The sequence below is a fragment of the Muscardinus avellanarius genome (assembly GCF_963383645.1).
Source record: "Muscardinus avellanarius genome assembly, chromosome: 3".
In the NCBI taxonomy this organism is placed as follows: domain Eukaryota; kingdom Metazoa; phylum Chordata; class Mammalia; order Rodentia; family Gliridae; genus Muscardinus; species Muscardinus avellanarius.
In genome coordinates this window covers 123380865-123402730 of record NC_137788.1, presented here as the reverse complement: position 1 = coordinate 123402730, position 21866 = coordinate 123380865, and the positions used below count along the sequence as shown (strand labels likewise).

At 43.4% G+C, this 21866-nt stretch overlaps 1 protein-coding gene across 2 annotated transcripts; it reads right to left on the bottom strand.

Annotated features, from left to right (window-relative positions):
* Positions 1-4440: 4440 nt before the first annotated feature.
* On the bottom strand, positions 4441-11956 carry POLR2M (RNA polymerase II subunit M; the record flags this gene model as incomplete). 2 transcript variants are annotated; one of them, XM_080690951.1, is made up of 4 exons in its annotated part: positions 4441-4584; positions 6053-6257; positions 8892-9539; positions 11844-11956. In XM_080690951.1, 4 exons carry the CDS (start codon positions 11954-11956, stop codon positions 4441-4443), a joined length of 1110 nt encoding a protein of 369 aa, XP_080547077.1. The 2 variants fall into 2 exon arrangements, with proteins under 2 accessions (XP_080547077.1, XP_080547078.1); XM_080690952.1 differs by having other exon boundaries at positions 8892-9080.
* Positions 11957-21866: the final 9910 nt, after the last annotated feature.

Sequence of the window (21866 nt, the reverse complement as noted above, 5' to 3'; positions counted from 1 at the left end):
ATTGAAAAGAAAATTAAATTTCAAGATACATGGTTAGAAGTAAAAAGTTAATTGATTGCCGGGCATGGTGGCGCACGCTTGTAATCCCCGCGCTTGGAAGGCGGAGACAGGAGGAAGGCGGAGACAGGAGGAAGGCGGAGACAGGGGGATCACGCAGGTTTGAAGCCAGTGCACTGGCTTAAGAGATCCTGTTTCCAAAAATAAAATAGGTCTGGGAGTGTAGCCCAGAGGTAAAAGGGCTTTTCATTTTCTTTTGCATTTTCTTTTCATTTTCTTTTGCATTTTCAGAAAGAGAAAAATGGACAAGATTCCACAGGGCACTTTTCTGAAGAAGATAATCCAGGGGCCCATGAACATATTATGGTACTTGGTGCCATTCCTAATTAGAGAAATAAAAGTAAAACCAGAGTGAGTGTCTACCATGCAAACATTACACAGGCTAAAATAAACATCTGGTAATACTAAATGCTGGTAAACTGGAGCTCTTTTACACTGTAGAAGGGGTACTGGAAGTATAAAACTCTAAAGATGGGCACACCCCATAGCCCAGCAATCTCATGTGTAAGTATGCATCCCATAAAAACACGATGCATGCACAAAGATGCCCGTCAAAGCATTATCATGGCCAAAACCTGAAAATATCATCAAAGTGCCCATCACAGTAAAATAAGTAGTGGTATTTATGAAATAGCACATTATACTACCAAGAAAAGCCACACCTATGTGTGACATACTTTTCTAAGCAAAATTTAGTAAAAGGCACCAGACAGAACACTAGGATTCAATCTTTACAGAAGCCCAAAGTAGCCAAAACAAGCTAACTATACTGCTGTCTATATAACTGACAAAATGCTTAAAAAAAAAAAAAAAGAAAGAAAAGAATGGTGGGGGAGGATTACCAGTCAGGATAGTAGTGACCTCTGGGGGACAGAACAGGTGTTAGGAGGGGACACACACACAGGAGATGCATGGAGGCTGGCAGCAGTCTCTCTACAGCTGGCTTATGATTATAGCTGTTGCTTTGTCCTTTAAACTATACATCTGTCTTATATACTTTTCTGAAGTTACATTCACAAAATTACAAAGAAAAGGGAGGACTAATTCTACTGAATATCAACACCAATTAAAGCCATGATTGTGTGGAAAATATTAGAAGGCCTAGAAACGGCCTATAAGCAGAATAAAATTCCTTTTGAATTAAAGATAACTGTAAAAACTGAAATTAGAAAACAAAAACCTAGAATAAGGATAAATATCCATATTTGAATCAAGGAAAATATGTCCAAACACACATGCAAAGGTAGACTCCTAAAGAAAACAAATTCTACACTGAAGCACTATAAAATATAATTAAAAAGCAAATAACACACAGGGAAAAAAAAACGATGACAATGAAGATATTCTTAATATATAAAGAACTTACCAAGAAAAACAGCAAGCACTCCATGAGAATAACAGGAAACATAGGAATAAGCAATTCTCAAAAGGATGAATGAAGCCAGGTGCTGTGGCGCACACTTGTAATCCCCGCGCTTGGGAGGCGGAGACAGGAGGATCACACAGGTTTGAAGCCAGCCACGCTGGCTTAAGAGACCCTGTTTCCACATAAAAAAGTATAAAAATAGGTGTCTGGGAGTATAGCCCAGAGGTAGAAGGGTTCCCAGGAACCCCATTACCACCAAAAAAAAAAAAAAAAGAAATGACAATGAACATAAAAAACACTCAACCTTCACTAAAGAAATATGCTTTGGGGGGGGGGGTGTACTACAGGTGGAACCCAGAGGCTTTCTACCTCCGGGCTATACTCCCTGACCTATTTTATATTTGGAAACAGGGTCTCACTAAGTTGCCGAGAGCCTAAGTAGCTGAGGCTGGCTTTGAACCTGTGCGATCCTCCTGTCTCAGCCTCGCAAGTGCGGGGAGTACAAGTGTGCGCTACCATGCCCTGTTAAGAAATATGATTTTAAATGCATCCTTTTCTATGAGTTAATTTGCAATGGTTTGTTGTTGTTGTTTGTTTTTCCTGGTACTGGGGATTGAACCCAAGGGTTCTCTACCTGTGAGCTATACCCTAACCCAATTTTTAAATCTCAAAACAAGATCTTGTTGAGGCTGGCCTCAAATCTACAATCCTGTCTCAGCCTAAATACTGGGATTACAGGTGTGAGCCACCATACCTGGCTTCAATTTACAATTATTTTAAATAGTAATTTTTAATTATGGGTGTTTCATATATTGCAGGTAGAAATATAAATGGACACAATCTCTAATATATATCAAGATTCTCAAAAATTTACATACCCTTTTGCCTAGCAATTTCACCTAGAAAAGTATCTTCTGGAAATAGGTCCTTGTGCATAGATGTGACATTAAGATAGTAATTACATCGTTTACCAATTACATTATAATATCAAATTGCTAAGCAATAGGAAATTGTCTTAAAAGTTATGGGTATACTTATGAAATGTTTTGCAGCTAAAGTGCAAAATATTTAATTTGGGAAAATGTTTACTACATAGATCAGACTATGTAATAATGGATAGCATTATTACATTTCTGGTACAGCTATGCATAGAAAAATAAGTAAACGTACAAACATCCCAATGTCAGTCAATTGTCTGGCTGGTAGGCTTATAGGAGACTGTGTGTAAACCCGTCCGTACTACCAACTTTCCAAAAATTATCTCATTCTCTAGAGAAAGAACATTAAATAACTCCATGTTGTGAAACCATTTACTATTAGGTTAGTTTTTGTATGTGTGTGTGGTACTGGGGATTGAACCGGGAGACATTCTACCACTTAACTACATCCCCAGCCCTTTATTTTTTTAAATTTTAAAATAGGTCTAAGTTGCTGAGACTGGCCACAAACCTACGCTCTTCCTATCTCGGCTTCCCAAGTACTGGGATTACAACGCCACCACTCCTACCTTTCTATCAGTGTTATAAACTCAAAGCAATGAGATACTTCTTACATTTGCTTTTTTGTGGGGAGAGAAGACTTTAGAAAGCAAATATTTTTTTTGGAAAACAAGTTATAGAACTGGGACCTTATTATCATACAAGTCTGACCCAAATGTGTTTTCTGCCAAATTTTATATCTGGACAGTCTCTATCAAAGAAGTACCAACAAGCCGGGCGTGGTGGCGCACACTTGTAATCCCCGTACTTGGGAGGCTGAGACAGGAGGATCACACAGGTTCAAAGCCAGCCTCAGATACTTAGTGAGGCTCTCGGTAACTTAGTGAGACCCTGTTTCCAAATAAAAATATAAAATAGGTCTGGGAGTATAGCCCGGAGGTAGAAAGCCTCTGGGTTCACCTCCAGTACCACACACACACACACACACAAAAAGAAGTACCAATAAAATATCATCATTAGCATATGAGGTTGCTCTAATAAACATTTTATTTTTCCTTTCAATACTTTTAAAGGCTTCACATAGTAGGTAACAAATTTTTATAACATTAATTTCTCTGGAAACAACCATATAATCAGTTAAAATTACAAGAACGTATATATGTATATATATGCGTACACACACACACACACACACACACACACACACACACACACGAGATGAAGGTTTCTGAAGCCTATATATACCTCTTTTGAGGAAAAAAAAGCAATGTACTGACAATTCAATTTTAACTTAAAAAGAAAAACTTGCTTTCTTCCCACAACACAAATGTCCTGTATGTGGACCTATCATGGTGGGCACAAAGAAGTCAAGTCAGGCGCGGCACAGGAGGCCTTCCTTGCACCTAGCTCAGTAAAGGCTGCTAGGACTTTTCTGCACCTAATTGCTGCAGGCAAACCTTCAGCATCTCTCAAATTTGATACTGCTCACTCCTAACCAGAACAATAGCAGTTTTAAGAGAAGACAGAAGGAAAACAGTATTTGTTAACAGTTTTTCATAGTGTCTTCCACGGCACTGACATCCAGGACCACCGCAGTAACCCCATGCAAGCATGCATACAGTTCTCTAGATTGCCCCTCCCTCACTGCTCAGAGGAAGGGAGCTATGTCTTCCTAACTCACTTTAGGTGCCTGAGACAACTAAGTATTTCAGTGAAAGACAAAGTAAACACTACTTGGTAGAGGTAAGAGTAACGAAAAAAGAACTCACCTAATTACATTTGGCTTAGAGGAAAAAATATGTATTCTACTACATACTAAAATATCACACCAATGCACAACACACTGCAAAACTTTAATACAACGTGGTTAAACACAATATTCAAATGTTACATTTTTCAAGCACACAAAGATCATCTTCTGAAAGAAACTGGGCTTTTTGGTAGCTACCTTTGTGTAACTTTATAAAACTTTTTCCCTCAACAATGTCTGACCCTGATCTTGATACTTGTTACAAAGTCTGGTGTGGAAAATGGCATCTCAACAGTCCACGATTTAGGAGCTCCTCCCGACGCTCATCTTCAGAATTCATCAGAGGACTGGTCGTCATCTTCATCCCTTACTTCTCGGTATTTTCCTGAAGGCTGCCCTTCTGGATTATAACTCTGCATTTTAATATTCAGCCTTTCAGCTAGTTTTTGTGCTGCGAGCTTTGCTTGCATCTCCTTTAAAACAAAGAGCAAAGCAAAAAGTTAAACATTCACATCTTTTCCTTATAATTTTTCAATAGGAAGTTATTAGCAAAAGCTGGAATAAAGAGGCAGAAGATAGCCTAAGTATTTCCTCTGGTACCGTTTCCTGTTACAGATCCAGCGAGGAAATCTTGTGAGAGATCCAAGCTTGCTAGAGCTGTAGTTACTGACTTCCAATCATAATTAACAATGCACTGAGATGCCTACCTCTTCACAATAATTGAGTAATTAGTCCAGCACTCCAACAGTTACACACGTGGACACATTAAGTACATGGCACATGTACATGCATATACACTCTCACACAGGAAACAATCTGATTTACCAAATGTCAAAAATCGATAATGCTGTGTTAATTTCAACCTGGCTGTGTGCTCACACACCCAAATCTTGACCCCTGACAGCAGGGACAGCCTCATCCCTGATTCAGTGCTCCCTTTCTCTCTCAGACTTGCTGAACTTAGGTTCTTACCCTCAGGCCAGGGATATTAGGGATATCTGCCAAGAAAACCAATCCAAGCTAAAGGGTTTAATTCAACCTAAAAATGCCTTAAGACGGGCATTCCCAAAGACAAAATGAACACTTCATCAGCAGCCAGGTGAACGTACAGAATGGAAGGAAATGGTGAGAACACGAGTGCTGAAGGTGCCACTGCAAGCCACGTGTCTCTTGCATGAAGCGCTGGGCAGATGACAGGCTGCCTACCTGAATGGAGCCTAGCTAAGCGGTACCCAAGAAGTGGAATAGGATGCTCTTTTCTTGACGCTTCAAATTATTATATAGAATATCTAACCTTTCAATTCCCGCTATGGTCCCCACATTTTATTTCCTCCCATACTATCAATCTACATGCAAACTCTCAGGATGCATGTTTAAAATTCCATGCCAAGCATATGGATCCTTGGGGAATGTGCACACACACACACACACACACACACACACACACACACACACACACAACACACAGTTGATTACGATGCCAAAGGCAGGTCTTCTCTCTTCTGCTGAGACACAACACCACCCTCCCAACCCATGTGCCCCTGAAAGCTACACTTCCTGGTTCTCTCAGCAGGATTCTGGGTTCGACTCCACCATGGAAAGGCTGTGCAAGGGGTTTACAAGGTAGACAGTCCATGCTCCTGCTCTGCTGATGTGACTAGCAAGAAGCACGGGCTTCAGATGTGACGTTTTTCAGGAGTCGCCCCAAAGTTCCTGGGAGACTACACTCTTGAGATTGCAAGTGGCTGTGACCATCTCCAGCTCATTCCTGAAGTTTTGGTAACTAAATCTAAAAACTAGTGGTACACATCTGACAGCTACGGGGCCTCCACTACCATTTCTCTCACACTCAGCCCCTCTAGTAGATGTGCTCCTCCTTGAACTACCTGGAGTGTATTCTGACCTATGTGGGCAGCATCCCGCAGGCATCTATCTACACACCTCATAGTTCTGTTTCTGCTGTTTCTGAAGCGCCAAGGAGTCTTCTATGGACAGCAGCTGTGCGGGCAGATGGTGGAGCGGCAGGAGCCGTGCGGCCGTGATGTCATCAAGATGCTGCTTATCCCTGCGCCGGAGCTCTGCCGAGGAAACCGCAGCCCCCCCTTTCTGACGACGGCCAGGTGAGTCACCGTGTTGGGATGGTAACCTGAAGGAGAACAGGCATGCCATGATCACACTTTTCTTTTTATAGACACAACCAAAACAGTTGCACACTTAAATGCCTTCAGCCCTAGCAGTCAATTCTTGTCCAAAGGTGACGGTAAGCAGTTTACCTACATCCACCGTTCTAACAGGGTGTGTGTATACATGCACAGGCCCTTTGCCGTTTCCTCCTCTCTTCACACTTTACACTTGAACTAAAGATATTCTTTTATTTATTCAGTCAAAGAATATTTACAAAGGGGAATACTGTCCAGCAGAGGAAATACCCACGTAAACAGTTCTGGGCATACAGTACTTGAGTTACTAGGCTAAGACGAGACCAGTTACAGGAGAAAGGGAGGCGGTCAGAGGTCAGAAGGGCTTCAAAGTGAACGCCCAACAGTCCTGGAGCAAGCGCTCACTGTGCGAGCAAGGGAAGGGCACCCACGTGAGAGCAGGGAAGGCAGGGAGCCGGGCCGGAGGCTGAGCCCAGGCCGAGGTCCAGACTACCTAATGGCTCAGCTTTGGACTTTACACATTTCACTTGGGCAGCAGTGGAGAGGAAGGGGTGGCAGTTAAGACCAGAGTCAGAAACAGTCCATAATTGTAACCCAAGAGGAAAATGGAAGATAGGACCAAGAAAAACCTATTAGAGATAGAGGTTGAGGAGATACACCACACAGGCTATCATGGCCAGCAGATCCTGGAGAAGGCATGGTGGGGGAAACAAGGCAGTGATACTACTAACTTGGGGGTAAGGAGGAAACTAAGTTTGCCAGGAAACAAGACCTCCGCTTTTCACATTATGAACCTGACCGACTGTGAACACCCAAGTGGCCACGCACACTGGCGTTGTGGGAGACTTGGCTACAGGTCCAGGTGGTCTAAGAAACCAGAACATAGAGAACCCAAGGGAAGAGCAAAAAGGCCAAAGAATATGACTTGTCCCACTGTCCACCAATGCCTCTGCCTATGGCCTAGACCACAGATCAGCCTTCCTGACTACACAGAAGGTACTTTTCCTCTTAAACTTCCCTAATTCTTTATTTTGGGGGAATGGTACTGGGGATTGAAGACAGGCATTCTACCTTGGAACTACACTCTCAGCCCTTTTAATTTTGAAACAGGATCTAAGCTGCTGAGGCTGGCCCTGAACCTGTGATCCTCTCATCTATGCCTCCCACGTCCTGGGTTACAAGCTCATGCCAGTGCACCTGGCTGACTTCCCTAATTCCTGGCAGCTCTCGTTGCTATTCCCTTACTTTCCTCTAACTCCCACCAAATGACCCGAGTACAAGACTGGATGGACTTTTTTTTCTTTGTACTGGTTGATTAGATGCTTCTGGTTTTCTAAAATGTCCTCAAAGTGAAGGAAGATACCTCACCACATACAAGATGAGAGATTACAAGATCAAAGGTTACACTTCATTCCTAATATTAATGTAGTATAATCCTGGCTTCCTATGCAAAAATAAAAATGTTTTGAGGTTAAAATAATAATAATGAATGGCAGGTAGGGCTAAGCTTTAAAGTCTTGTACCAACAATAACAAAAATATATTTTGGGTATTTTTCACTTAAGAGGTTTTCAGTTTTTTGAAAAAAGGCAGCATAGAAGTGGCTTGAATTTTATCTAATGTCACATCCTTATAAATATAGGCAGGTACCACTCACTATCCCCAATTTAAATGCTGTGTTTTCTAAGAGCAATAAAACCTTTTCTAAGGAGCTTTTATTCTTCTGTAGTTCTTAGGAACAAAACTCTGGGCTTTTGCCCATCCTGCCCAATTCTAATATCAGCTTTTAAAACTCTTTCACCTTGGAAACTATTATTCCACAGATTAATTTTTTTCCACATGTATAAATCTTAGATCCCATCTCCATCCCAAACTCTTTGAGAAGCATAGTGAATGTGCAACACTTTTGGCCAAACATAAATACCATCGGCTCCTCAACTGCTTTCCTTTTAGTCAAAGGTGCTGTACATTAGAGAACGGTGCTTTAAATTAATACTCCCATCTGCTATTTAAAGCCTTTTCTTTTTTTTTTTTGGCGGTCCTAGGAATGGAACCCAGGGGCATTCTACCTCCGAGCGACACCCCCGGCCCTATTTTTTTTTTTTTTTTTTGGTGGTACTGGGGTTCCTGGAAGCCCTTCTACTTCCGGGCTACACTCCCAGACCTACTTTTATACTTTTTTTATTTGGAAGCAGGGTCTCTTAAGCCAGCACAGCTGGCTTTGAACCTGCGCGATCCTCCTGTCTCCACCTCTCAAGCGCGGGGATTACAAGCGTGCGCCACCACGCCCAGCGCCAGCCTTATTTTTTATGCTTTATTTTGAAACAGGGTCTCACTGAGTTGCAAAGGGCCTCACTAAGTAGCTGAGGCTGGCCAAGAAACTGTGATCCTCCTGTCTCAGCCTCCCCAGTGCTGGGATTACAAGCGTGCGCCACCACGCCCAGCTCAATTATTTGGCTTCAAAACGAACAGAAATCCTCCACTCAAGCCAGGCTGGTCTCACTGTTTACTCCTACCTACACAAGTGTTCACACAAAACCCACTGAACTTAAAGCATTCACCTGACTTTTAGTTTCACGCCTATTATGCTCCCAGGATAGGCCTGTTTCCAATGACACTTACACATTGGTTTTAAACTTATGAGGCTGGGGCACTGGGTTTTGGGCTCGCATTTCCAACACTTCCATGTAATGAGGCTTCTTAGGAGTCCCAATGCGAAGGCCTGTCAAGTTCTCAGCACCTTTGTTTTCCTCTGAGCGATGTTCACCTTGGTCTGCAATTGTGATCCTTTGTAACTTGTCAATGAACGAGCTGTCAACAGCGCTGGCAATCTCTTCCGCTTGGCTCGAAGTGCAACGCTGAGGAAGACGCTCTCTAGCTCTGGCTGAGGACGAAGCCCTGGCACTGCTGTGGGGAACCAGGCCCCCGTTAACTGTGTTCTCGGCCTCTGGAGTCTCTGCTTCACCTGGATGAGTATGATGTACAGGTTCCTGTTTTTCTGAGGTTGTTTTAGATGACTTGATGTTATCTACAAAGGAACAGCTAGGAACTAGTGATAAAGTATCAAGTATCTGGTCAGAATTCTGAGCCTTTTCTATGTCCACACCAACTCCTGAAGTTGCTTTTTGTCTTAGCGTACAATCTAAACTAGCAGGACGAAACAGTTCACTTTTTCCTCTAACCTCTTCATCTTCTGCAATGGCAGCCTTCAGCTTGGCAACAGCGTCGAAAATCTTTTTACCTTTGTCGGGCAATTTGCAAATGAATTTTCTGTCAAATGGAAAAAAAAACATATTATAGCCACATTTTTAAACTTGAGATACGTTACTTAAAAGGCAAAATATAAAGCAGGGTGTGGTATAATCCCAGTACATGGGAGGCTAAGAGGATCACAGGTTCAAAGACGGCCTCAGCAGCATAAGGCTCTCAGCAACTCAGCGAGCTCCTATATAAAAAATAAAACAGAGGACACAGCCTGGTGGTAGAGGGCCCCTGAGTTCTACCTTCAGTAAAACACACACACACACACACACACACACACACACACACTATTCTGATTTCTAGCTGGGTGTGGTGGTACACACTTGTAACCCCAGTACTTGGGAGGCTGAGACAGAGGATTGTGGCCAGCCTCAGATACTCAGTAAGGTCCTCTGAAATTTAGTGAGATTCTGCTTCAAAACAGAGAATAAAAAATAGGACCGGGGGGGGGGGGGGGTTAGTATGGAAGTGGAATACCTCTGGGTTCATCCCCAGAACTGCAAAAAACAAACAAAAAAATCTGATTTCTAACTGGCCCCAAACTAGAATGAAACAAGACAATTATGCAAATAACCAAAAAATATCTAAGCAAGGAGGGAAAAACAAATATATGGCTCATCTGTTTCCTCTTAGAATTTCCGCAAAAAGCATTTTAAAGATCCAAATTGAGCCAAACAAGGTGGTTGACTATTGCTAATCTGAAAATCCAAAATCTAAAATACTCCCAAATCTGCAACTTTTTGAGAACCAATATGGTACCACCAGTAGGAAATTCCACACCTGATCACGTGATGGGTTGCAGTCAAAATGAAAATACACTGAAGCTGGGCACAGTGTTACACTCTTGTAATCCCAGTACTTGGGAGGCTGAGACAGGAGGACTACAGGTTTGAGGCCAGCCTCAACAACTTAGTGAGGCCATCCACAACTTGGTGAGATCCTGTTTCAAAATACAGAATAAAATAGGGTTGGGGGTATATCTGAGGTTGAATGTCCCTGGTTTCAAACTCCAGTACTCCCCAACACACACATGAACAGGCACACCAAACCTGGATCCTACCCCCAAGATAATCTCATTATGTCCATACAAATATTCAAATCCTGAGAAAAAAATCTGAAGATCAAAACAGTTCTGGCTGGCCCTATGCATTTAAAATAATGGCTATTCAACCTGTAAAATAATCATTTAAGTCATTCCCCAAACCAGCAGTTTTTAAAGCTTGATCTGTAAGATAAAGGGGGTGGTAGAGTAGACCTATAAGGTCAAAACTATTTTGATATTAAGGTGTTGTCATTTCTCTCATGAGTACACTGGAGTCTCCCAAAAGCCATGAGGGGTGAACAGACCCTGTGATCATGTATTCTGTACTCTAACGTCTTCTCAGTAGTTTTGGACAAATTAATAAATGTGGGTAAACATAACACACATAAAACAAAAGATTTCTGAGATGCATGGCAATTCTTAATGCCAAGGGGTCATGAGACCAAAAAGTTAATTCTCTGCTATACACTCAAAACATTCTCACAATGTCTGTCTCTAGTAGGAAGCCCCCACCCCAAATAAATATTTGTCCCTTTTGCCAAACAACAAATTTCTTTTTTGGTTCTCTTTCTTCTTGAGTCATAATAAATTGAGAGGAAGGTAAGCGTTGGGCTCCCTATTCTTTAACATTACACTGATTCCGCAGTCCAACTGCATAGCACACCTGTCTGCAACGGAGATTCCTGCATTTCCTCGGCCTTTCCTCTCTCGAACCTTGTGGCCACTTCCTCCAGCTTTTAATTATTCGGTTTTTAATTATTCGCAGACTTTTAATCATTTAATTTTATGCTCCATCTTCCAACTCTGCATCCTAAGTAAAATCCATCTCGAATCCTCTCCCACCACAGCCCTATTTTTCGGAGTGGTTCTCTCGACTACGTAACTAAAATGACTCCATGCTCGATGAAGTTTTCCCAGTCCTGCACAGCTATCTTCCTAACTCGTTTTCTTACAATCCCCTTGTAGGAAATCTCTCTGAATCCTGCTGGGATTTTCTGACTGATTCCTTCGAAGGCCCTACTAACATTTTCATTTTTTTTAAAGCTGCCCTTTGAAAACACATCGACAGATCGCTCCCCTGCCCGCCGGCAGAACAGCAGCGCCCCTCGCCCTGGCCGGCAAGGGGCCCGGGGTCGCGGGGAGCGGGCCTGGGGGGCGCGGGACTCGGGCCTGGGGGCTCGGCCTGGGGGGCGCGGGGCTCGGCCTGGGGGGCGCGGGGCTCGGCGAGCGGGCCCTGCGGAGGCCGTGAGGGCGACGCGCGAGCCGCTTACTCGTTGCGCAAAAGTCTCTCCTGGCGCTTCAACATCTCCCGCAGCTCCGCCGAAGTCCGCGGCGCCGAGTCCTCGGGAGCTCGGGGCGCGAAGCCGCGGCCCGGCGAGGACATTGTGCGGCGGCTGGGGCTGGCGAGGCGGCGGGCAGGCGGCTTCGTCGGCGGGCGGCGCGGCTGGCGCGGGGTCGGCGGCCGGCGACTCCGGGGCGCGGGCGGGAGTCGCCATTTTCCCGGAAGGACGGGTCTTCTTCGAGCCGAATCGAGCTTTATTGAAACGCCGGAAACAGACAGGCGCAGCGGCGAGGGGCCGCCCGCGGGAGCGCGCAGGGGCGGAAGTGACGTCAGCGCGGCGCGCGTCGGGGCGGGCCTTCGCGGCGCGCGTGTCCTTCCGCGGCTCTGGGCGCCCCCTCCCCGGGCGCGTTTACTAGTGAGCCGGGAGCGCGGCGGCTCTGCTGGGCCGACGGACCCCCGAGGTGGAGACGTTCATCAGCTGATGGAACTGGGGAGGCTGAGGCGGAATGATTGCACATTCGAGGCCACCCTCAACAATTTAGGTCCTCTGCAACTTAGTGAGACCTGTTTCAAAATAAAAATAAAATAAGGGCTGGAGGTGTAGCTTGGAGATAGAATGCCCCTGGATTCCAGCCCCAGTACTGTAAAAATAATAAATAATTAAATGAATAAAACATGGTGAAATTGGACCGGGCACCTAGGAAATGAAATTGAAGCTGGACCCTGAAGGATGAATTAGCCCGAATGACGTAGCAGAGAGTGCGGGGCCGGGCTCCAAGCCCCCGGGCTGTGGCGTGGTGACTTCTTGAAGTGGTAAAGTGGGACGTTGGAGAACATTGTAACAGTTTGAGGTGGAGCCATGGGTTCGCTTTATTTACAGCTGAACCAGGCAAATCCTTGAAATAGAGCCTGAAAACCACAAGCGGCTGATTTCTATTAAATAATTTCAGTTGCATAACAAAGAGCCATTTGTTATAAAAATGAATTTGAGCAAGTGTTTGGGGTTCTGGCCCCTCTGCTCATTTTGGAAAAAAATCTAAGTGGGACATACTGGCATGCCCAGCTGATGCAGGTACCATGCCCTTGAGCCCCCAGAACTATTGGGTAAATAAACTTCTTTTCTTGCACATTAGCATACAGCCACAGGCATTTTGTTAGAGTCACAGAACAGAGAATAATACACCACCCTACAGATTCTTCTTACTATGTGAATTTAACAGTTCTCCTACCAAGAAATCAGATTGGTCTTCCATACCCTTGAATCTAGGCATACTCATGACTAGAGCAAAAGTGACTTTTGTCCAGTCCAGATGATGAAAAGTTATGTGATTTCTGCCAGATTTTCTTAGGGGGGTATATATGCTTGGAACTCAGCCAGCAACCAGGAAGAAGCCTAAGTGTGTGTAGGTGTTTGGGCTGACAGCTCAAGTTTAACAGAAAACATCAGTCATCAGCCTCCAACTGTTGAGTTACTTCCAGTCTTCAAGACTTCCAAGCTGAGGCCATAGACGTGATGGAGTGAAGACACCCTCCCTGTGTCTATCCTGAATTCCTGACATACAGAACAGGGCTTATAAAGTGGTTCTTATCTTACACATGCAGTTTTGGGGCAGTTTACTAAACACCAGTTGTAACGGGAATGCCTTACTAGGCTACCCCTCCAGCTCTGCTCTGGTCCATCTCGCCTTTTGGAGATTATATTGACTTGTTCATTCAGTAAATATTACTGAGTGCCCATCATACATGTTATGGTTTAGATATAGAAGGTCCCCTGAAAGAATGAATGCGTTGATGTTCCGAGTTGTTTAAATCTTGAGGGTTGTAATCTCACCGTTGATTTCCTGGGTGGTAACCTAGGCAGGTGGGGTGTGGATGAAGAAGGTGGGTCCCTGGGGCTGTGGCCCTGGGGACAGAGCTACTGTCCTTGCATCTCCTTCCTGGCTCTCTCTTGCTTGCAGCCTTCATGAAGTGAGAGCAGAGGCCTTGCTCGCTCCCTCTCACTTCCTCCCGCCACCATGTCCTGAGCTCTGCTGATCTAACCAGCCTGACAGGGACTGAACCCCTGGAATCTCCAGAACTGTGAGCAGATAAATCTTTCTTCCTCTAAGTTGGGGTGGTCACTTGTTTTGGATTACGTCAGCGAGAATGCTAACTAAAACAATATGCAAAACACATTATTCCAGTCTTTGGAGATGTATTAATAAATGAGACAAATTCCTGCCACATTGAAAAACTATCAGATAAGCCGGGTGTGGTGGCGCACGCTTGTAATCCCCTTGCTTGGGAGGCGGAGACAGGAGGATCACGCAGGTTCCAAGCCAGCCATGCTGGCTTAAGAGACCCTGTATCCAAATTTTAAAAATATATAAAGTAGGTCTGGGAGTGTAGCCCGGAAGTAGAAGGGTTTCCAGGAACCCCACTACCACCCAATAAATATATAAATAAATAAATGAAAAGAAAAACTATCAGATAGTTCTAAGTACTACACAGTTTATACAGGGTGCTATGTATTTGATTAATTATATGATTGAAGATTGATTTTCTGAAAAGATAATTTACAAGCAGGGATGTGAATGACAAGAAGCAATCAACCATGGGACAGTCTGATGGGAAAATATCTCAAGTAGAGGGAAGAGAAAGATATTAAGGTCCTAAAAAAGGAGATCTGTGTGTTCAAATAACAATAAGGCGAATGTGGAAGGTTAGGGCTAGAGCTTACAAGGATTTGTAGACCAGGATATAGAATTGGGATTTTATTCTGAGAAAAATGAGAAGCTATCTAGAGTTTAGGATGATCCGCAATGGTCCCACTCCAGTATAATCCTCTGATTGAAAGTGGGCTGAACTTACTGAATGACTTCTAATAAACATAATATGGCAGAAGTGATGGTGTGTTAAAAAAGACTAGTTTATCAAATATTCAGATAGACATTTCACCAGAGAACATGTATAGATGAAACACAAGCACCTGAAAAATATTACTGTTTCTAGCCATGAGAAAATTTCACATTAAAACACGATTTACATTTAAAAAATTACACATTAAAATGCTACTACTTACCTACCAGAATGTCTGAATTAAGACGACTAACCAGACCCAGTGTTAGAAAAGATAAAGAGCGACTGAAACTCTTCTGTACTGCTAAGGAGAATGCAAAATAGTACAGCCACTCTGGGGAGTAGTCCGTCAGTTTCTTAAAACCTATCATATGACCCGGCCATTCCTCTGCCAGGTATCTACCCAAGAGAAATGGAAGCATGTTCTCATACAAAGGCATGCATATAAATATTCATAGTAGCATTATTTTAAATAGCCCCACACTGGAAATAACCAAACCTGCCTAAAAGGGTGAATGGAGAAAGAAACTGTGGTATATCCAGACAGTTGACTGTCATGGTACATGTAACAACTGCAATGAATTTCACTTATACTGAGAAAAAAACTGAAAAAGAGTATATATGATTCTATGAATATTGGAAGAAAGATGTGGGAGTGATGGGTGTCTTCATTGCCCTACTATGGAGATGGTTATATCGGTGTATTCATTTGATGAGTTGACACTTATCACACTTTTTTTATTTTTGGTACTAGAAATTGAGCTTAGAAGCATTATACCTGAAAGCTATATTCCCAGCCCTTTTATTTATTTATTTATTTATCTATTTTGGTGGTACTGGGGGTGGAACCCAGAGGCTTTTCTACCTCCCGGCTATACTCTCAGACCTATTTTATACTTTATTTGGGAACAGGATATCTCACTAAATTGCTGAGAGCCTCACTAAGTAGCTGAGGCTGGCTTTGAACCTGTGCGATCCTCCTGTCTCAGCCTCCCAAACGCAGGGATTACAAGCGTGCGCCACCACGCGCGGCCTTTAATTATTTATTTAGTGTGTGTGGTACTGGGGGTGGCATTGTGCCACCGAGCTACACCTCCAGCCTTATTTTTTTTTTCTTTATTTTGAAACAGGGTCTCACTGAGTTGCGAAGGGCCTCACTATGTAGCTGAGGCTGTCCACAAACCACAATCCTCCAGTCTCAGCCTCCCTAATGCTGAGATTGCAAAGGTGCGCTACCACACCCTGCTAGCCCTTTTTATTTTTAAACCAGCTCTAACTAAATTGTCAAGGCTGGCCTCGAACCTGCAATTACAGATATGTGCCACCACAGGCAGCACACTGTACACTTTAAATACACCCAGTGTATAGCATGCCATTTAGACTCCCGACAAAGCTGCTAAAAGTTTCCCTCTAGCTAACTTTTCTAAAGAACTCTCTGTGCTCTCTGACCATTTCTTCTTGCCAGGGCCACACATCACCTACTTGTGGTCAGATTCAAGGAATACATTCTAGTCTTTCTCTTTCTCGTGCATCTGGCCTCACTGAGCATGTCCTCCTTCCTACAACTCTCTCCTACTATAAATTCCAAGGTACAAATCTCACTAGGCTTTTACGCACAAGAATCTTTTGGGGTTTTGCTCTGGGGCTAGAATTAGAGTCAGGGTGAGGGCCTCTCCACCTGGATTTTTCAACTGTTTCTCTGGTCTTCCTTGTTCAACCCTGAATTTATATTTTCCTCTCACAACCTGCTCTTTTTAAAATTCACACTTTTTAAATATCATCATCCGCCAAGCTTCCCAAGCCAGAAGCCAAACAACTAAGAAACTCATGCACCTTCCAAACCTTGCCCTCCTCTGTGCGCTGTGCCCTGTCCACGCCCAGCGTCTCCCCATGCCCCTCGTCGCCTTCGCTCCCCAAGCCCTTGAGAGCACTATGGTCACACTAGCTTCTAAGTGGTCCCCACCTGCAGCCTGGGCTGCTTGTCCCCTCTAAACTGCTACACATGGCTTTTTAAAACATTAATTTTGCTTCCTTCACTTGGCTTATTGGTGTAGGAAACACCATTGTTAGTGTAGCACAGACTGAAAGTGTGTAAGTGTGTAATGACATGCTCACTGGCCTCTTGGCCCAGAGATGGCTGTGCCCCACACGGGGATTGTGGGAGCAAGCTGAGGGACACGCAGAAGCGTGGTCCTGGTGCCCAGGTTCGCCCCTAGTGACAGCGGACCGAATGGCAGGAGGCATCGGAATTATGACTGGGGTAGGGCACGGGGTGGCACAACAGGAGAACTGGAAGGAGAGGAGAGCCAGGATCCCGACCAGGTGAGGCCACCGTGGGTATGAATGCCAACCAGGGAGGGCAGCAACATGGCCCATTAGGAAAGCCAAGACTTGGCAATGACCAGGTCCTAGGGCAGAGAGCTGGCTGGGGAGGGCAGAGCCAGCTTCCGCTCCCCGCACTGTGTGCTGGGCTTTGTGATGACCTTTTATTCATGTCACATAATCTTCACAACAAACTGACTAATGGAACGGAATAGGTAACACCAAAAAGAAACCAACGCTTATATGGAAACTTGATATTTGTCAGAATTGAGATTTAAGGCAAGTGAGGAACGGTGAACTTTTATAAATAATGCTAGGGAGATTGGTTGTCTATATGGGAAAGATAGTTTCATACTTCAAAAACATGTAGGAATTAATTCTAAGTGGATTAGCAAACTACTATTAAGAATTGGGGGTGGAGGAAGCTTACAGAAAAATATTTTAATGATCACATGTTGGGAGTTTTTTTTTTTTAAGATATACATTATAATCTCCATAGTAAAAGGCATTTAAATTCAGCTACACGCTGGGTGTGGTGGTATACACTTGTAAATCCTGGTACTTGGAGGTTGAGACAGGAGGATTGTGGTTTGCGGACAGCCTCAGCTACTTAGTGAGGCCCTCTGCAACTGAGTGAGACCCAGTTTCAAAATAAAGAATAAAAAATAGGGCAAGAGGTGTAGCTGAGAGGTCGAATGCCCCTGGGTTCCATCCCCAGGCCCGCAAAAAAAAAAAAAAAATTTATATAGATAGATAGATAGATAGATAGATAGATATCTTTCTGATTTGAGAAATGGGAAATGTGTGTTCCCAATGGGAGATTGAATTGGCAAAACCACTGGAAGAGAATCCGGCCAAACCTAGCAAACCAGAAGAGGTGCCCACCTTGTCCCGACCAGGCTCTACCCACAGCCTCGGGGATCCTCTGGGAGGTGCTGAAGAAGATGTGAGTCAGACTGAACTGTTCTGCAGTAGTGAAAGTGGAAAACCACATCAGTTAATATGAAGGAAATAGATATATTGATAAGGACATTGATAAGGTTGAATCCCCAAAGGTTAAGGCTAAGGGAAAAAAGCAAGTTGAAGTGTCAGACGAATACCATTTCTTTTAAAATGAGTGGCATGCAAAATAATACCATATATTATTTGCTCTTTTTCAGATTTATTGAGATGTAATTTACAGGTAGTGGAATTCACTCTTTTTAGATTTATGATCTAAGTTCTGACAAATGCAGAACTTACATGCAGTCCTAAGATGACTGTACTAGTATTGGAAAGAGGTTTTAAAATGTATTAATGTAACAGTATTGGGAAAGATTTCCAATTTTGAAAATATATCATTTGTACTAGAAAAAGCCAGGACTGTCAGGAAGGAGGGACTTGTAATTTACATTTCTAAAGAGAAGGAAGAAAGCCAGAGCCAGGGAAGAGGTTTCTTTACATTTCTAAGGAGAGACAGTTGGCCTAAGGGACGGGAGGAAACCCCAGGGCCAGAAGAAGCAATTTCACACATCTTGGGGACAGAACAAAGGTGGAGAGGTCTGTGTCAGGAAGACAGGGTCGCCCCAAATCTGCTGCAGACAGCAGAAAGACTGGGCTAGAGATAGGGCAGCATATCTACAGATCAAAGGACCTGCCTCAGACTTGATCAGGATAAAAACACTCAGTAAGCTGGAGTTCTTTGGTATATTCATTCGAATTGCCCCCCTGTGCCATTCTTCCGTGGCATAGGGCTATAACTATCTTCTGTATTTCTATCTTTTTAATAAACTTCTTTAAATCTTCAGCACCTGTCCAAGCTATGCATATTTATTCTTAGCTTAGGACAAGAACCTGCGGTTTTTGTTTGTGTGGTTGTGTTGGGGGGATTACTTCTCCCCTCACACACTGAACATATTTCACCGCAACCATGACCACCTCAGTCAAGACACAGAGCAGTTCCGTCATCTGCCCAAAATGTAGTCAGCTTCGGCACCCGACCCCCGGCCCTGGTAATTGTTAATGTGTCTTCTGTCCCTAGAATTTTTCCCCTTCCAGACTGTCAATAAGTATAGTCATAGAGTAGCTTTGTGAGTCTGGCTTTGTCCATGCCTGGCAAAACGGCTTCCAGAGTCACCTATGCTGTTGCATACATCAGTACTCTGTTCCTTTTTATTGCTAAGTAATATTCCATTGCATGAGTTTGTTTATGCATTTAACACTTAAAAGGACATTTACGTTGTTTTCTGTTATCATGAATCAAGTCACAATAAACATTGATATACAGGTTTTTGTGTGAACATAAACTTTCATTTCTCTTGGGAGTGGGATTATTAGGGCATATGTTAAATGAATGTTTAACTTAACTTTGTAAGAAACTGCCAAATCCCTTACAGAGCATCTGCACCATTCTTCACTCTGCAGGCGATGTCTGAGAGTTCTAACTGTTCCACGTCTTTATTGCCAGTTTTTGTCTTTTGAATTCTAGCCCCCAGTCTTCTTGGCCACAAGTTCTGGCTTGGACATTTAAAAAAAAATTACAGTACCTGCTGCAAACATTTTTTTATAGTGCCAATTATGTTTTTCAAGAAATTTGAAGAACGTTTTCTCTGTGAACCAGTGATATGATCCAGGAGGTTGAGGGAAAATGAGTAGAAAGAGAAGAAATGGGACTAAAGTCATAAACAAGTACAGAACAAATTCCATTTTTTATTCTTTCTTTTCTTTTTTTTTTTCTACAGCATCCATTAGGAAACAGAACATCCTGTACTTTGAAACAAACCCAAATATCTGAATATGGTAGCACATGGCTGTAATCTTGGCACTTGGGAGGCTGAGACAGGAGGATTTCAGGTTCAAAGACAGCTCGGCAACCCAGCAAGGCCCTTAGCAACTTAGCGAGACCCTGTTTTGAAATAAAAAAATGAAATAAATAAAATAAAATAGGACTGGTGATGTAGCTTGGAGGTGGACTGCCCCTGGGATTAATCCCCAATACAAACAAATGAACAAATAAAAAACTGCCAGCCATAGCTAATGAGAAAACTAATTAGCAACAGCACACCTAACACATCACTCAATAATAGCAGCTGACATTTGTGTAGCATTTCATCAAACTTCACCTTAAATCAGTCCCCCAGAGTGTTCTCTCCGGGCTTAGGGGAGAGAGAAGGGCTGGGACCTGCCGAGTCCTGGGGTCACTTTTCCTGTACTCACAGTATGGCCCTTGACAGCAGTGTGGCCAGTTAGAGAATCGGAATTAGGGTCTGGGAAAAACAGAATTAAAACAATGGAAGAGAAGGCAACTGGTAGAGAGGGAGATCGAAATGCCAATGAGCCGTAAGAGGAGCACGTCTTCTCTGCATAGAAACCAGAAGCATAAAGCTCCCTAAGTCCTTAGGAATTCACAAAGAAGTTCATTCCCCTTGCAGCTCTCGAATCCTGTCCTTCCATAAAACATCACCACGATCCCAGGGCAGCAAAAGGTTTCCCTCAGCTCCCCAAGGCTTTAGGTTGTAAAGTACAGGCACTCCAGGCTGAAAGGAAATTCTTGCATTAATTATCCAAACTGTTTGAAATGAGGAACTAAATTTTCAGCTCATATCTCCCTTTTTTATCAGCAAATAGTCACTGAAAGCCATTTGCCAGGGCTCTGGTTCCCAGGTGACAGACTGGGCCTATTAAAATTAATCCTGACAAAAGATCCTTGCTGATTTCTCCAAGCCCGCTCAGGCCCTTAGTTTATGGACAGGATGAAGAGAGGCCCATCCCAGAGGGCCCAGTGAGGAAGGGGGACTGGCTGCCTGCATCTTTGTTTGCTCAGCTGCTTGGAAAAACTAGGACCAAGGGTGATGGGATTAATCAAGGGGGTAGTTGCCGGGCTTCGTGGGGGGGTGGGGTGGGGGGGTACAAAGACACTGTGGGAAAATCTCGGCCAAATACGATTCAAGTTGGAGGAAAAGCTCTTTTTCTCGTTCAGACCTTCACTTGGTCAGATGTTGTCTCCTGACACGTCTCCCATCGTCAGGCTGCCATTATGGGTTGTTTATATTTTCCCGCAGTCCTGAGGGATGACCCAGGTGCTCAAACACTGTACCTCACCCCAGCCCTTTTTTTATTTTTTGAGACACGATCTTGCTAAGTTGCCCAGACTGGCCTTGAACTTGTGATCCTTCTGCCTTAGCCTACTGAGTCCCTGGGATTATAGGTGTGCACCACTGCACCCAGCTACCACTGTGTGTTATCAGTATGGGAAAAGACAACTTAGAGGAAAAAAACATTGCCAACCGTTTAGTTCTCTGAAATTTTGTGGAGTTTTAAATTTTTTTTTTTTTTTTTTTTTTGTGGTGGTGGTACTGGGATTCCTGGAAACCCTTCTACCTCCGAGCTACACTCCCAGACATACATATATATACATATATATATATATATATATATATTTTTTTTTTTTTTTTTTAAACAGGGTCTCTTAAGCCAGCAAGGCTGGCTTTGAACCTGTACAACCCTCCTGTCTCTGCCTCCCAAGCGCGGGGATTACAAGTGTGCGCCACACCCGGCGTAGTTTTACTTTTTAATTAGCAAAGGTAATGATTCTTGATTAAATGTGTGATTAATTATGACCAAGTAGTAAATATTTGTATATTTTTTAACATGAATAAACTCATAAAACCAGAAATTTAAAAAGTTCTTGAACGAACTCATGTACTGATTTTTTGGTAGAGACTATGTAGCTTATACCCTTCTTCTGTTTAGGATATAAAGTCTTAAAAAAGTTTAAACTACTTTCCCCTTCCCTTTACTTACTTTACTTCTCTCTGACACAGTGGCTGAAATTTCACCAGTAAAAAGATCATTTGAAGCCGTGCGTGGTGGC